The sequence below is a fragment of the Polypterus senegalus genome, chromosome 1, assembly GCF_016835505.1.
Source record: "Polypterus senegalus isolate Bchr_013 chromosome 1, ASM1683550v1, whole genome shotgun sequence".
Classification (NCBI taxonomy): domain Eukaryota; kingdom Metazoa; phylum Chordata; class Cladistia; order Polypteriformes; family Polypteridae; genus Polypterus; species Polypterus senegalus.
The window spans coordinates 336,529,753-336,546,928 of record NC_053154.1 but is presented as its reverse complement, the minus strand read 5'-3'; the positions used below and the strand labels follow the sequence as shown (position 1 = coordinate 336,546,928).

At 43.2% G+C, this 17,176-nt stretch overlaps 1 protein-coding gene across 1 annotated transcript in view; it reads right to left on the bottom strand.

Moving 5' to 3' along the window:
• Positions 1-17,176, bottom strand: part of LOC120516946 (tumor protein p53-inducible protein 11-like) — a 258,054-nt gene that overhangs the window by 29,491 nt on the left and 211,387 nt on the right. Inside the window, exon 4 of the mRNA XM_039738989.1 lies at positions 8,576-8,634. Within this exon, the coding sequence (XP_039594923.1) occupies positions 8,576-8,634 (59 nt within the window). The remainder of the gene's footprint in view (positions 1-8,575; positions 8,635-17,176) is intronic.

The following is a 17,176-nucleotide window of genomic DNA, read 5'->3' as shown; positions in this document are numbered from 1 at the left end:
CAGTCTCGTGATTTAGGGGAAGGCTACAAAAAGCCATCACAGAGGTTTAAACTGTCAGTTTCAACTGTAAGGAATGGAATCAAGAAATGGAAGGTCACAGGCACAGTTGCTGTTAAACCAGCAGGTCTGGCAGGCCAAGAAAAATACAGGAGCGGCATATGAGAGGCAGGACTGTGAGAATGGTTAGAGACAACCACAGATCACCTCCAAAGACCTGTGAGAACATCTCGCTGCAGATGGTGTATCTGGACATCGTTCTACAATTCAGAGCAATTTGCACAAAGAACATCAGTATGGCAGGGTGAGGAGTAAGAAGCCCTTTCTGCACTCACACCACAAACAGAGTCACTTGTTGTATCAAATGATCATTTAGACAAGCCAGAGTCATTAAGGAACAAAGTGCTTTGGACTGATGAGACAAAAATGGTGTTATTTGGTCAGAACAAAAAGCGCTTTGCATGGCGAAAGAAGAACACCGCATTCCAAGACAAACACCTGCTACCTCCTGTCAAATGTGGTAGAGGTCACATCATGCTGTGGGGCTGTGTGGCCAGTTCAGGGACTGGGGCCCTTGTTAAAGTCGAGGGTAGGATGAATTCAATCCAATATCAACCAATTCTTCAGGTTAATGTTCAAACATCAATTACAAAGTTGAAGTTACTTAAGCAGGGGTTGGATATTCCAACAAGACAATGACCCAAAACACAGTTGGAAATCTACAAAGGCATTCATGCAGAGGGAGAAGTACAATGTTCTGGAATGGCCGTCACAGTCCCCTGACTTGAATATCATCGAAAATCTATGGAATGATTTGAAGCAGACTGTCCATCAAATTGAACTGAACTGGAGAGATTTTGTATGAAGAATGGTCAGAAATACCTCCATCCAGAATCCAGACACTCATCAGAGGCTACAGGAGGACAGCGTCGAGAGGCTCAAAGGAGCAAAAGGAGGCTCAACTAAGTATTGATGTCATATCTCTGTTGAGTGCCCACATTGAGCATTGAGACATTGACACATTGAGTGTCCACCTGTCTAATTTTGTTATGATGCATATTGCATATTTTCTGTTAATCCAATAAACTTAACGTCACTGCTGAAATACGACTGTGTCCATAAAGTAAGTCGTATATTAAAAGGCAGTTGCTACTTTGAAAACTCAGTCAATGAGAAACAAAAATCCAAAGAATTAAGAGGGGTTCCCAAACTTTTTCATATGATTGTATATACACACACACACACAGTGGGTATAGAAAAGAATCCCCCCCTTCGAAATATTCCCATTTTTTTTGCCTTACAGCCTTAAATGAAAACACACAAACCAATATTTTTTCCAGCTTTACTTACTCAATACAACCTCTAACATCCAAGTGAAAGATATCACAGCTACAGTTCAGAAGAATTTTAAAAAACAAAAAACAAGAAATCCGGAGATTAAAAAAGAATCAACCCCCTCCTAAACAATATTTGTAAACTCAATCAGGTGTCAGTGCCCACCATTTCCATTTCAGTTACTGGCTTCCTTCCACCGATGATCAATTGTAATGAGTGGGATTAGTGAAGTTGTTCCTGGTCCATTCCTTCCCTTGGTTGGCAGTGCAACTAACAGCAAAAAATTGACTATGGTTGGCAAGACACTTTCAAAAGATCTCAGGGATAGAGTTGTGGATGGACATAAGGCTGGAGATGGAGACTAAAAAATTTCAAAGGCTTTATCAATCCCAAGGAGCTCAGTAAAGTCCATCATAAAGAAGTGTTTGGTACTTCTAGGACCCTCCCTAGATCCTCCAAACTGAACGGAAGAGCAAGGAGGAAACTGGTAGGAGAGGCGACGAAGAGGCCAATGGCCACTTTGAAGGAGTTACAGGATTTGATGGCAAAGAGTGGTCATTAATGGTGCGCATGTGACAACAATCTGACAAGCGCTCCACAGTTGTGGCTTGTTTGGGATGGTCACAAGGAAGGAGCCACTTCTCAAGAAAGGCCACATTGATGCTCATTTGAGCTTTGCCAGAATGCACCTTGAAGATTCTGATGCCAAGTGGAAAACGGTCTTATGGTCAGATGAGAGTAAAATCAAACTATTTGGCCTCAAAACCAAATGGTACACCAATGCAGCTCACCATCCACAACACACCATATCTACAGTAACGCATGGAGGGGGCAGCATCCTGTTGTGGGGGGCCTGGGGCTCTCGTTAGGGTAGAAGGAAAAATGGATGGGGCAAAATACTATCAAATTCTTGAGGAAAACCTGCCACCCTCTGCCAGAAAGTTGAAGATGGGCAGAATGTTCACCTTTCAACATGACAACGACCCGAAACACACAGCAAAACTGAGCACGGTGGCTGATGGAGAAAAAAAGTGAATGTCCTCATGTGGCCCAGTCAGAGCCCAGACCTAAACCACATTGAAAATCTGTGGAAAGATCTGAAGATAGCAGACCACCATCCAATGTGAGCGAACTTGAACAGTTAAACTGTAAAGAAGAGTGGGGGGCAAATATTGGGTGGACTCAAAGTAGATGTGCAAAGCTTATAGGGAAGAATCACCGCAGACTCAACGTTGTCGTTAAAGCAAAAGGGAGTTCAACAAAATGACATTGACATCAGGGGGGTGATGCTTTATTTATCTCAGTAAGTCTTGTTTTTGATTTTTTTATCATTTTTCTGAACTGTAGCTGTGATATCTTTCACTTGGATGTTATCGGTTGAATTGAGTAAGTAAAGCAGGGAAAAAATATTGGTTTGTGTATTTTCATTTAAGGCTGTAAAGCAAATTGTGATTCAGACTATGAATGCCATATATATATATATATATATATATATATATATATATATATATATATATATACACACACACAGTGGTGCTTGAAAGTTTGTGAACCCTTTAGATTTTTGTATATTTCTGCAAAAATATGACCTAAAACATCATCAGATTTTCACTCAAGTCCTAAAAGTAGATCAAGAGAAACCAATTAAACAAATGAGACAAAAATATTATACTTGGTCATTTATTTAAGGAAAATGATCAAATATTACATATTTGTGAGTGGCAAAAGTATGTGAGCCTCACGGATGATCAGTTAGTTTGAAGGTGACATTCGAGCCAATGGGATGCCAATCAGGTGTGAGTGGGCACCCTGTGTTATTTAAAGAACAGGATCTATCAAATTCTGCTCTTCACAACACATGTTTGTGGAAGTGTATCATGGCACGAACAAAGGAGATTTCTGAGGACCTCACAAAAAGAGTTGTTGATGCTCATCAGGCTGGAAAAGGTTACCAAACCATCTCTAAAGAGTTTGGACTCCACCAATCCACAGTCAGACAGATTGTGTACAAATGGAGGAAATTCAAGACCATCGTTACCCTCCTCAGGAGTGGTCGACCAACAAAGATCACTCCAAGAGCAAGGCACACGTGTAATAGTCGGCGAGGTCACAAAGGACCCCAGGGTGACTTCTAAGCAACTGAAGGCCTCTCTCACATTGGCTAATGTTCATGTTCATGAGTCCACCATCAGGAGAACACTGGACAACAATGGTGAGCCTGGCAGGGTTGCAAGGAGAAAGCCACTGCTCTCCAAAAAAAAACATTGCTGCTCGTCTGCAGTTTGCTGAAGATCACGTGGACAAACCAGAAGGCTGTTGGAAGAATGTTTTGTGGACGGATGAGACCAAAGTAGAACTTTTTGGTTTATATGAAAGTGTTATGTTTGAGTAAGAGTAAAGTGAATGTTTTGGAATGGCCAAGTCAAAGTCCTGACCTTAATCCAATCAAAATGTTGTGGAAGGACCTGAAGCGAGCAGTTCATGTGAGGAAACCCACCAACATCCCAGAGTTGAAACTGTTCTCTATGGAGGAATGAGCTAAAATTCCTCCAAGCTGATGTGCAGGAATGAATAAAAGTTACCGGAAATGTTTAGTTGCAGTTATTGTTGCAAAGGGAGGTCACACCAGATACTGAAAGCAAAGGTTCACATACTTTTGCCACTCACAAATATGTAATACACACACACACATTGTCACACACGCACACTTAGGAGACAACTAAAGGACTTGAATAAAAGTAATTCCACGCCTGACCAGGGGGCGGCGAAGTGCACTGATTCTCTCTCTCAATTCCTTCCAGACCATTCTCAGGAAGTCCCGCCCAGTTCCTGGGCAACCAATGAAGTTACTTCTAGTTCCGGTCCTGATGACATCACTTCCTCTACTTGCATTTAAAGGCCACCATTTTAAGGCAGCAGGTCAGTTCTGTTTTGGACTCAGTCGTGTGAACATGTCTATTCTTTTCGATTGATTTTGCAGCCGGGAAATAATATTTGGTTTGCTGCCCCAAACCTTTCCAATGTCTCTTTGTTGTTCTTGTGATAACATATATATACACATTGTGACAGATTGGGGCTCTCTTGACCCCTTGAACCCTCAGACCACTTGTCAGACACCAGGTAAAAGTCCAAATACTTGATTTATTAGGACAATAAAGTGCACAAAGCACCCTATCCTCCACAATACTGTTACACAAATCAATAATCACTAATCACAAATACAATAAACAATCCACCATTCCCAGACACGTTGCCCTCCTACCACCCAGCTCAGCTCATCGCTCTGGTATGTCTCTCAGTCTTTTATAGTCCTTGTCCCAGAAGTGTTTTGCCCTCTCTGTCCACGGGACTAGGAACAGTTCTGGGTCAAATAAAAATCCTTTTTCTTTACCCCGGAAGCACGTCATTCCCCTTGTCCATATGTACTTCCAGGGCATAGGGAAAATAGTCACTGCTCCTCCCCGCAGTGCCTTCTAGTGGCCCCCATGGTATCCAGCAGGGCTGTAAAGGAAAACTCCAATGTCCATAATTCCCTGCTGGCATTCAGGGCACCTCCATGCTGCAGGGAGGGCTCCACCTGGCGGTGTGAGGGTATTGGCCGGGATGAACAGTCGGCCATCTATCAAAACATATACATATACACGCACCCACACACATATATTATATATATATATATATATATATATATAAATATATTGTGACGGACAGCCGGGTCCCATGCCCGGCCAGGGCGCCTCTGCTGCATACGTCCCGGGGGAGCCATCATGGACATTGCAGTACCTTCCCTGGGGCGCTTGGGGGCAGCCTCCCTGGCTGTGGATCCCTCCTCAATCTTCGCCGTGGCTCCATGGGACATGGAGTCTACCACAGCAGCCCGGTTGGGAGATGGGGTGGCCGCTAGGGGTGCTGGGACAACCAGCCACCACGCTGGACGGTTTATCAGCCCCACCCGGAGGTGCAATTAAGACCAGCTGGTCAGGCACCTGGAACACTTCCGGGTGGGATATAAAAGGGTCTGCCTCCCAGCAATCAAGGCCAGAATCAGGAGGAAGAGGACGAGGTTGCCTGGGAGGAGTGGTGGTGCCAGGAAGCATTTGGTTGTGTGGGTTATTTTGTGCTTTAGACTGTGTTGGGCCTGTGGGACACGGGGAAGGCGTGTGCCCACGGCTGAAGAAAATAAAAAGTCCTTTGAGTGTGAACATGTGCCTCTGCGTAGTCTGTGCCGAGTCGGGCGCTATATAGCGCCTTTATCACTATATATATATATATATATATATATATATATATATATAAAAACACATACATCAAAATGCCTATAGCCAAAGGTTTGAAGTGTGCCATTGTGATCAGCAAGTTTAATTCCACATGACCTTATTTGACTTAAGATGGGTAACTGAGGCCATGAGCAGGCACAGTTGGCGATGGTCAGTTTATGGTGAGCAGTTATTCTGTGCTGTTAAAAGATTTTTCCAGGTGTATCTTCTTCTTTTGGAACCAAATAACATGAAAAGGTATAAAAATCCCCGGATAATGCAATGAAAGCTTCAGTTAACCCTATGGACAATGGAAGACTGCTGCCAGTGCCCAGGACCGTGCCACCCATGCTCTCAAAGTGGAAGATATTCTGTACGTGCCAGGAATGAACTTCCTTTGTAGGGTGTGGAGCAGTAAAAACAGGTCACTACTTAAGCAAAGGGTTAGAATGAAAACCTACAGCCCCTGCGGCCATCCAGGAACAGAGTCGGGGACCCCTGAATAAGAAGGTTTAACAAGTGCACAGAATGACAATTTGCATTATAGAGCGGCATCACCTCTGCCTAACAGACTGAAGGTCCTCCTTGATGATGTGGCGTCTGCATGGCACAACCGTGGGCCCCAAATTATGCCAAAGAGGGCTGCGTTAGGCCAATTAGCATTTCCTTGTAAGCTCTTTTGTTTTGGTAAGGGGGGCAAAAAGATACATCAATAAAAGTGAAGGTGTGGCATCACTGGGGACCCCCACCATGATCTGGTGACCTCTCCAATTACGTGAATTACATAAAAACAATGTTTTTTTTTTAATATTTCAGTTACATAATGTACTTTGTAGTGACAGCTGAGAAAAATGAAGTCACATTTTCATGGAGAACGATCACAAAAAATCTTATAATAATAGAATATCAGATAATGGTGATCAATGCCATACAATGGAAACAATAGAAAAAAAAGTACATTTCAAACATAATCCACTTGCTAGTTCATCCAGTTGTATGCTCACAATAAGCAAAACACATGCATTTTTGTTAAAAGATTGCTAAATAAATCAGTAATTAATAAATGATATCTCTCAGTAAGTCTGAGGAATGCCTCTGTGTGCCCCTAGAAGAGCTGGTGGCGGAATAAAGGGGTGACAGGGCATTACTGCTTAGACTGCTGCGACCTGCCCTGGGACCCAGATAAGTGACAGAACATGGATGGATGGATGAATGAATGGAAATCCCCATGGAAAATGAAAGAGGGTGCTCCTTGAATTAAAGACAGCACTCTTGACCAATCAATGAGGGCGAGAGGCAGGTCTTCAATTGAAGAAAAAAAAAAAAAACACACACACACAATGTGATTTGTTCTTCTGGGATGCCGAGATTCAAAATCTTTCTTGGCTGTCACCACACACTCTGTGGCAGGGTTCTCAAACTCCAGTCCTGGAGGGCCGCAGTGGCTACAGGTTTTCATTCGAACCCTTTTCTTAATTAGTGACCTGTTTTTGTGGCTAATTAACTCCTTTTCCATTGATTTTAATTGACTTGTTTCTTTAAGATTTGCTCCCCTGAATTTCTTCCTCGTTCCTCTGATTTGCTTCATTTCCTTCCTTAAATGGCACCCAAACAGAAATGAAATGTGAAGTGAGGGAGCCAACAAAAGACCACCTAAGTCAGGGTCTCAAACTCCCACCAGTTGCTTAATCATGCGTAGAGTCTCGTCATTAATTAAACTCGCTCTTTAACTTCATGGCTTGTCGCTGCTCTCATTGTGCAATAGCAGACGTTTCCGAACTTGATCTTTTCCAAGACCACTGTTAAAGTGTTTTGGGGACCTGAGTAGATCAACATTCCCAAGACTCTCATCTTTCTTTATTTTCAGATTTTGTATGATGGACACAGTTTGCTGCTCATGTTTTGGCTCATTTTGTATCTCATGATTTGTTTAGCTGCTAATTAAAAAGAAAGAAATAATTAAGGGGTCCGAGTCTTCAAGAGTGAGTCAGTTAAAATGAAATAGAAAAGGAGTTAATTAGGCGAAAAAAACAGATAATTAAGAAAAGGGTTGGAATGAAAACCTGCAGCCACTGGGACCCCCCGGACCAGAGTTGGGGACCCCTGTTCTATGGGGTAAGTAACAGATAAGAACAAAAATATTTTTGGGTGGAGTGATCCTCTGAATAAATCAATAAAATTCAAAGCGTCATTCTATGTGGCACAAGTGTCTTGCCAGATTCTGTTGCTGGTATGGCATGCCGCTAAACGGCTTCGGGCCCCTAGAATGCCCTGCTGTCGGCACAAACTCATTCGAATGGCCTCTGATTTCAGACACACACACAACCTCAAGCACTCGCTCCGTAAAGTGCGCCGTATGAAACGGAAATGAAAGTCGGTGGTCTGAATGCTTTCGCTCATCGCTGCCATGCAGATTAAACTGTGCACCCTATAGGAGGCTGACTGGATGCCAATGGGGCATTTCCAAAGCGGTTTTACTACACAAAAAACAAAACTCTGCCAAACAGAGACAAATGACTCCCAACATGAACTTTGAGAGTCTTTTGGAATTCATTTTTGGAGCCATGTTGGTTTGGCTGGTGTTTTATTTTGTGTAGTAAAACTGCTTAGGAAATGCCCTGTTGGCACCCAGTCAGCCTCCTGTAGGGCACTCAGTTTCAATTACTAAACAGAATTAAACAGTGCCAAGTAACATAGAGAAAAATGACTCTCAAAATAAATAAATATATATATATTTTTAAAACATGGGGCTTATTCTTCCAATAATTCAAACAAATAACAAATGGCATGTGTGGCCACCATCTTTAGCTCATCATGTAGATCATCTAAGTTTTTCTATGTGTGAGGTGTCACCTTCACTTTGAGATCGGCCAAATAAGTAAATGAGAAACATTAATTAGACAAAACAATGACTGAGTACCCAGCAGCCTCCATGGTGCCCCCCACATCTGCTGTAGTAAGTCAAGGCGATATATAGCAAGGTAATTTACCTGAGACCCAAGGGCTCCCGCACAGAAAACTTGATCTCATTTCCCAGGACTTGACTGATCTGAAAGGCAAACATGACAGGACGTGACACAGTGGCACTCAACAGGACACCCAGTGAGCCCCCCAACTTGCCCATTGCTCTGGCTGTTCCTGCTTATTTCAGAATCCCACACCACTTAAAAAAATGCAGACTAGAGGGGGAAATCCCATCAAAAACCCTGGCTAGACACAAAAAGAGCCTTTATTTATTTATTTATTTATTAAGGTGATTAAACATTTATTCTTCACAAAAAAAAAAGTTCTTCAATAACAAAGAGGAGCCTGTGGAGAACAAAGGGAATAGGATTTGCCCAAAACAATACAACCAACAATTCCAATACGAAATCCCAAGAATAGTTAATGAATTGTCAATAGTCCTAAGTGGTGATTCTGCACAATGTCTTGGATTAGCGTAAAGTTTGTGAAAGATGGATCCCCAAACTGCTTATTGAACTACGACAAGCTTTGGTGAACTCCGGCAGGTTTCGCTCGCTCTGCCAAATGAATTCTCTTGGCAGTGTTTTGTTTGACAGTGGCGCAATCCCGCAGCATCCACATTCGTTTGTCCGTGACTTCGACTAGACTAACGGCAGAGCGCGGCACTGACAGAACCCTAGGGTTTTCAATCACTTCAACACCTTGAAGGATTCCACAGTTCAGATGGAGGTGGGCAGCTCGTCCCAACCAAACTAGGAGATGCATATGAAGAGAGAGTCTGGTTTGAGACGTGATACCTCACGCAGAGGTGGCATCACCAGACACTGTTTACTGGCAGACCTGAGTGAGCAAGAAGGGCAGGGCCACTCTTCACAGCATTATAGGACCCTGGAGGCAAAGCAGTGCACTGGGGCCCTTCTACCTACAAAACCACTCAGCAAGTTACAACATACAGTGTGCCCATGTGGTAAGACAGCCCCGGAGAAGGGGCAGAGCACCTCACCAGCGTCTCCAAATATACCAGTGCTGACCCATTGATTTGTTCCACCAGCCTGGAGTTACACACAAAAAGAGAGTTCAGACTGAGATTTGGTGACACACAGACAGAGGTGGCATCACCAGGTGTAGAAGGAGTACAAAACCTGACAAGGCTCTCCACATATATAGGCACTGGCCCACTGAGTACTTTGTAGGTGAGCATCAAGGATTTGAACTTGATGCGAGCTGCTACAGGGAGCCGACATAGCAACTTGAAGAGAGGAGTTACGTGCGTCTGTCTTGGCCAGTTTGAGTACAAGACGGGCCGTTATATTCTGGACCATCTGCAGTGGCTTAAGAGCGTATATAATGTTCGCCTGCTGGTAGTGATAGTCCCAGAGCCGTCTTACCAGCATCCAGGCTAAGCTGTAGATAGTGGTCCTTCAAACAGGTTGAGGTATCAGTAAGACATGCAGAGACTCTTGCCAACATTCATCCATCTTAGCTAGTTGACTACAAGACGGGTTGCTGCATTCCAGGCCATCTGCAGTGGCTTAAGAGCATACAGGTGCAACTCAATAAATTAGAATATCATCAAAAAGTTATTTCATTAATGCAATTCAAAAAGTGAAATTCATATATTATTTAGATTCATTACACACAGAGTGATATATTTCAAGCATTTATTTCTTTTCATTTTGCTGATTTATTAGCCTACAGGTAATGAAAACTCAAAATTCAATATCTCAAAAAATTAGAATATTACGTGAGACCAATAAAAAAAAATGTAATCCAGAAATGTCGGCCTACTGAAAAGTCTGTCCATGTAGGTGCTCGATCTTTAGTCGGGGCTCCTTTGGCATGAATGACTGCATCAGTGCGGCGTGGCATTGAGGCGATTAGCCTGTGGCACTGCTGAAGTGCTATGGAAGCCCAGGATGCTTTGATCACGGCCTTCAGCTCGTCTGCATTGTTTGCTCTGGTGTCTCTCATCTTCCTCTTCACAGATTCTCTATGAAGGGGTTTAGGTCAGGTGATTTTATATAGACAGACAGACAGACAGATAGACAGATAGACAGATAGATAGATAGATAGATAGATAGATAGATAGATAGATAGATAGATAGATAGATAGATAGATAGATAGATAGATAGATAGATAATTTATTAATCCCAAGGGGAAATTCCCATACTCCAGCAGCAGCCTACTGATAAAGAACAATATTAAAGAGTGATAACAATGCAGGTATAACAGACAATAACTTTGTATAATGTTAACGTTTACCCCCCCAGGTGGAATTGAAGAGTCTCATAGTGTGGAGTCTCCTCAGTCTGTCAGTGGAGCAGGATGGTGACAGCAGTCTGTCTCTGAAGCTGCTCCTCTGTCTGGAGATGATCCTGTTCAGTGGATGCAGTGGATTCTCCATGATTGACAGGAGCCTGCTCAGCGCCCATCGCTCTGCCACGGATGTCAAACTGTCCAGCTCCATGCCTACAATAGAGCGTGCCTTCCTCACCAGTTTGTCCAGGTGTGAGGCGTCCCTCTTCTTTATGCTGCCTCCCCAGCACACCACCGCGTAGAAGAGGGCACTCGCCACAACAACCACAACCATCTGATAGAACATCTGCAGCATCTTATTGCAGCTGTTGAAGGATGCCAGTTTTCTAAGGAAGTATAGTATATTTTGCTGGCCAATCAAGCACAGTGATACCACGGTCATTAAACCAGGTATTGGTACTTTTGGCAGTGTGGGCAGGTGCCAAGTCCTGCTGGAAAATGAAATCAGAATCTCCATAAAGCTTGTCAGTGGAGGGAAGCATGATGTGCTCTCAAATGTCCTGGTAGACGGCTGGCTGCACTGACTTGATAAAACACAGTGGACCAACACCAGCAGATGACATGGCTCCCCAAATCATCACCGACTGTGGAAACTTCACACAGGACCTCAAACAACTTGGATTCTGTGTCAATCCACTCTTCATCCAGACTCCTTGATTTCCAAATGAAATGCAAAATTGACTTTCATCTGAAAAGAGGACTTCGGACCACTGAGCTGTTAACAGTCCAGTCTGTTTTCTCCTTAGCCCAGGTAAGACGCTTCTGAAGTTGTCTCTGGTTGACACCAGGAATGCTGTGACAGTTGTAGCCCACGTCCTTGATGCATATGTGTGTTGTGGCTCTTCAAGGACTGATGCCAGCCGCAGTCCACTCCTTGGGAATCTCCCCCAAATTCTTCACAATCCTCTCAAGGCTGTGCTTATCCCTGTTGCTTGTGCCCCTTTTTCTGCTGTCACATTTTTTCCTTCCATTTTCCATTAATGTGCTTGGATATGTCACTCTGTGAACAGCCAGCTTCTTTAGCAGTGACCTTTTGTGGCTTAGCCTCCTTGTGGAGTGAGGGTCTCAACGACTGTATACTGGACAACTGATTGTGTGGCCTACTGAACCAGACTGGGAGACCATTTAAAGGCTCAGGACCCCTTTACAGGTGTTTTGGGTTAATTAGCTGAGTGGAGTGGGACATCAGGAGTCTACAATATTGATCTTTTTCACAATATTTAAATTTTCTGAAATGCTGAATTTTGCATTTTCAATAGCTATAAGCCATAATCAGCAAAATGAAAACAAATAAACACTTGAAATACATCACTCTTGGGGTAATGAATCTATATAATATGTGAGTTTCACTTTTTGAACTGAATTACTGAAATAAATTAACTTTTCGATGATATTCTAATTTATTGAGATGCACCTGTAGATGGTGTCTGCCTGCTGGTAGTGACAGTCCCAGGGCTGTCTTAATAGGCATTATAGGCCCCTGTGCAAAGTAGTGCACTGGGAACATCATTTTGATAGCAAAACAGAAACGTACATAGGCATAAGAAACATTGTGGGACCCCCAGCCAGGACCCATTGTGCCCATACGTTAAGATGGCCCTGAGTGGTAATGCAGACATGACAAGACCAAAGCTTGTGCTGCATACGCAGTCAGAGAAGGTCGGCTTTTGCGGATATCACCGGAGTGAAGCTTCACAAAAGTGGTCAGAGAAAGAGAGGCACACATCAGTCATCACTCCAAGGTTACAATCGGACTTGGCTGGCGTTAGTAACAATGAGCCAAGCCTTCCAGAGATGGAGAGTTGAACAGACTGGCTGGGCGGGATAACAAGAAGCTCCATCTTAGCCAGGCTGAGCTGTAGATGGTGGGCCTTGAAACAGGTTGAGGTATCACTTAGGCATGCAGAGACTCATCATTGTCCTCAGGAAGGGAATGACAGGTACAGCTGGGTATTGTCAGCATAACATGAAGTGTCATCCTCAGAAAAATGATACCCCCCAGTCCAAAGCTATGAAGAATATGGCCAAGGGAAAGCAAGGAGAAGAGTAGAAGAGCATTGGGCTGAGGAGTGAGCTGGAGACCTGCTGTGACCAAACCTAACAAACACTTAGCAAATCCATCAAACCCCTGAAGTGCAGCACCAGAGATGCCCAGAGTGTTCTAGATTCTGGACACGTAGATTATCGTGCTTGACAGAATGAAAGGGTGCACTGAGGACTAACAATAACACAAGGGGTGCGTAGATGGTGCGGATCAGCCAGTGTCAATCTACCCCGTCATGCTGAAGCAACAGAAAAACTGAAAGGTAAAGTACCACTTCCGGTTAGTGAAAATAGCCCAAAAGTCGATGGAAATCTACATTTTGTACCTCACACTTGTATGCAAAATTTGGTTGACCAAAGTGAAAGCGTCCTCAAGTTATCGTGTTTACACGCACACCCACACACACACACAGACATAATTCAAAAAATGGCATTTTTGGATTCAGGGAGGTCTAAAACGTCAAGATTCATCAAAGTCTCGATATTGGAGGATTCTGATACTTTCCCTATACTTTGTATACGGGAAAGTCAGGGTGATTTTGATGCATCAAAAAAATCTCGACATTGAATTTTTGGACGATTACAATACTTTCCCTACAAGAAAGCAAATCAAACTCAGGGAGGTCTAAAACATCGAGATTCATCAAAATCTCAATGTCGGATTTTTGGAAGATTCCAATGCTTTCTCTACACTTTGTATACGAGAAAGCAAATATGGTATTTTCGGACCCAGGAAGGTCTAAAACGTTGAGATTCATCAAAATCTCAAAATGGAATTTTTAGAGGATTTCAATACTTTCCCTATACTTTGTAAATGAGAAAGTCAGGGAGGTCTAAAACATTGAGAATTTCATGAAAATTTCGACATTGAGTTTTTGGATGATTACAATACCTTCCCTATACTTCGTATACGAGAACGTACAGTAAATATAAGAAATCTGTGCAAGGAAATGCACTTCTAGTGTCCCAATTGTGGTGTCAGGTTATGCGTGGTGACCATCTAAAGGACGTGTCTTGTAAAGGACCTGAAATCTGCATCAGTACAGCAGTGGACCTTTCTCATTTTACAAGGTCTATGGAGTAAGATTGCTGAAGACTTGTGAATAACGCTTGCATTTCTGAAAGTTACGAGTACAGTTCTGAAGCGTGAACAAACAGTCACAGGAGTTCAGCTCTCCAAGGGGCGTGCACACACACAAATAGAGGTGGGGCTACGATTTCAGACCCGCCCATGGACCGTTATCTGCATTTTCATGATTAGATGTGGGAGGCGCAGGGTTTGTCGCACCAGCCCATCCTGTTTTTAAACTCAATCTCTTGACCTAAGTGAAAGTGTACTCAAGTTAATCGTGTTTACATGATATAAATTAATATGACTTAAGAAGAAATTGGAAATTCTTAGTGATTGACAAAAGTGGATATATTGAGGATAATAGAAATAAACTTGATCCATCCATCCATCCATTATCTAACCCACTATATCCTATCTACAGGGTCACGGGGGTCTGCTGGAGCCAATCCCATCCATCACAGGGCGCAAAGCAGAAAACAAACCCCAGGCAGGGCACCAACCCACTGCAGGGCACACACACACACACACACCAAGCACACACTAGGGACAATTTAGGATCGCCAATCCACCTAACCTGCATGTTTTTGGACTGTGGGAGGAAACTCATGCAGACACGGGGAGAACATGCAAACTCCACGTAGGGAGGACCCGGGAAGCGAACCCACAGGTCTCCTAACTGCGAGACAGCAGTGCTACCCACTGTGTCACCATGCCGCCTTAAACTTGATCCATTAGGCTTAAAAGTCAAGATGGAGGTAAAAAAATTTAGGGGTAATAATTGAATCGGACCTGCATTTTAAATCACATATTAATCAGATTACTAGGACAGCATTTTTTCACCTAAGAAATACAACAACAGTTAGATCCTTTATAACTTGGCAAGATGCTGAGAAATTAGTTCATCCTTTTGTTTTTAGTCGACAAGCTTACTGTAACGCAGTCCTCTCAGGACCACCCAAAAACGAGTGCAGAATGTAGAGGCCAGAATCTTAACTAGGAAAGGAAAATCCGAGCACATCACCCCAGTCTTAGCGTCGTTACACTGGTTACCTGTGCCATTTAGAATTGACTTTAAAATCCTGCTGATGGTTTACAAAGCCTTAAATATTCTGCTCCATCTTATATTTCAGAACGCCTGTCACCTTACACTCCAAATCGTAACCTTAGATCTTCAAATGAGGGTCTGCTTAGAATTCCAAGAGCTAAACTTAAAAGAAGTGGTGAGGCGGGTGACCTTCTGCTGTTATGCACCTAAACTTTGGAATCGCGGACAGATAGAAATTCTCCAGGCTAATACAGTGGAGCACATTAAAAAACTGCTAAAAACTTGTTATTGTAACATGGCTTTCTCAGAGCTTCATTTTAGTATAACTCTGATATTCTGTCTATGCATTGAATTATTATTTTTTATTATATCTCCACAATCTACTAACCCCTACATTCTCTACTGTTCTTTTTCTGGTAGTGACGATCTTTGCCCCCATCTGATCAGGGCACCATGCAGTCCCTACACTGATGGATTGAAAGCCAGGGGTCCACATGACCATCATCATCATCATCATCTAATTCTTCCACGTGAAGCCTGAAAACGATGAGGACTGATTGAGATCATTGATGTCAGGGGGGGTTGGTGGTCTTGTGGCCTCGGACCCCCTGCTCTAGCCCTCTGGAGCTTTTTATTTTGTTTTTATTCTGTCCTCCAGGCCATCTGACCTTACTTTATTCTTTGTTAATTATTGTAGTGACCCCGGCCGAATGGTCAACTCTCAGACTGATGGTTTATTACCATTTCCGTGATCTTGTTTCATAAACACACTGTAAGAGTTATAAAGGCAAAGTACAAAATTAAAAAGCATTTAAATAACTTATCATAAACATTCATAACTTTTGTTTTACATATAACACCGAGAACTTAATACCTTGTTCACTGTTCAGTGAGGTGCTTGTTTGTTAACCCCATACGTCGCCATTTCCCTTTCCTATTTTCGGCAAAAACTGTACAATTAATTATATAAACCAAAGACACCCAATAACTTATCAAAATAAAAGTCATGCGAACGCTGTGATTCAAGCCCTGCTGAAGCATCATGGGTCCATTACAATTAAATTTGCCTGATTGTATTTTTATATTTGCCTTTTTTCTTTCTTCATCTTGTAAAACACTTTGAGCTCATCACTTGTATGAAAACGTGCCATAGAAATAAATGTTCTTGTTGTTCTGGGTGTCTTGACAGCTTGTGGTGGGAAACGCAACACGACTAACAGGAGACTGGAACAAAGTAACTGATCATCTTCCTGATTCGGCGCGACGCAGACGGACCCTCAGTGTGAAGACGTCTCTGGAGGCAATTAATCGGGAGACCCGGAGTGGCATAAGGTTAACAAGTGTGTTTAATGGCCCGGAGAAGATGATCCTAATGCAATTAGAGAAGAGACAAAGCGGCCCCCCGGACGCAGCAAGGCGATGAGTCCCCCACGACACATCATCAGCTCGTAACACTTGGGAAATATGCGGCTAATGAGGAGGACGTTCATTTCAGACGACTCGCTACTGAGTGGCAAATTGCCATTTACAGATCATGAGAACTATAAAGAGGGAATGAAATGCAGGGGGGAACCCCCCCCCTCGGGCTCAATCCGCCTCTAGTTAGCCCTCTGACTCAGTGCCAGGAAGTCTGTGCCATCTGCTTATGTGCCAGGAGGAGGAATGGTATTTACAGGAATGTCTTATTTATTAATTTTTTTTTCTTCTTAAATGGAGTGGCACAGTGGTAAAGGTGGGCACCATACAGCTCCACAGATGTGGGTTCAACCCCAAAACTTGTACAGTTTGGACATTCTCCCCATGTTGGTTTCACTGGTCGTGCCCAATCCACGCAGGTGGTGCAGCAGTAACAGGAGTGTCGCCGCACCCACCACACGATGAATCACCGGGATTGACATCCGAGTGCAGCGGGTGACACCTCAGCACCATACTGAAGAATGGGAGGTTATTATTATTTATTTATTTGTAACCTGGGCCAGGTTTAAAAAGAATAAAAAAAGGAATATCCGAATGCGAGTTTGTGTTAATAAAGTTTATTGACTGAAATGGGGTACAAGTTGTGGGGGTTGGGTAAGGTTAAGTTATATATGTAAGCGTCCTCTGATTGGCCTACACAGTTGAGGCAGAACGCCAAAACGAGACGGGAAGAT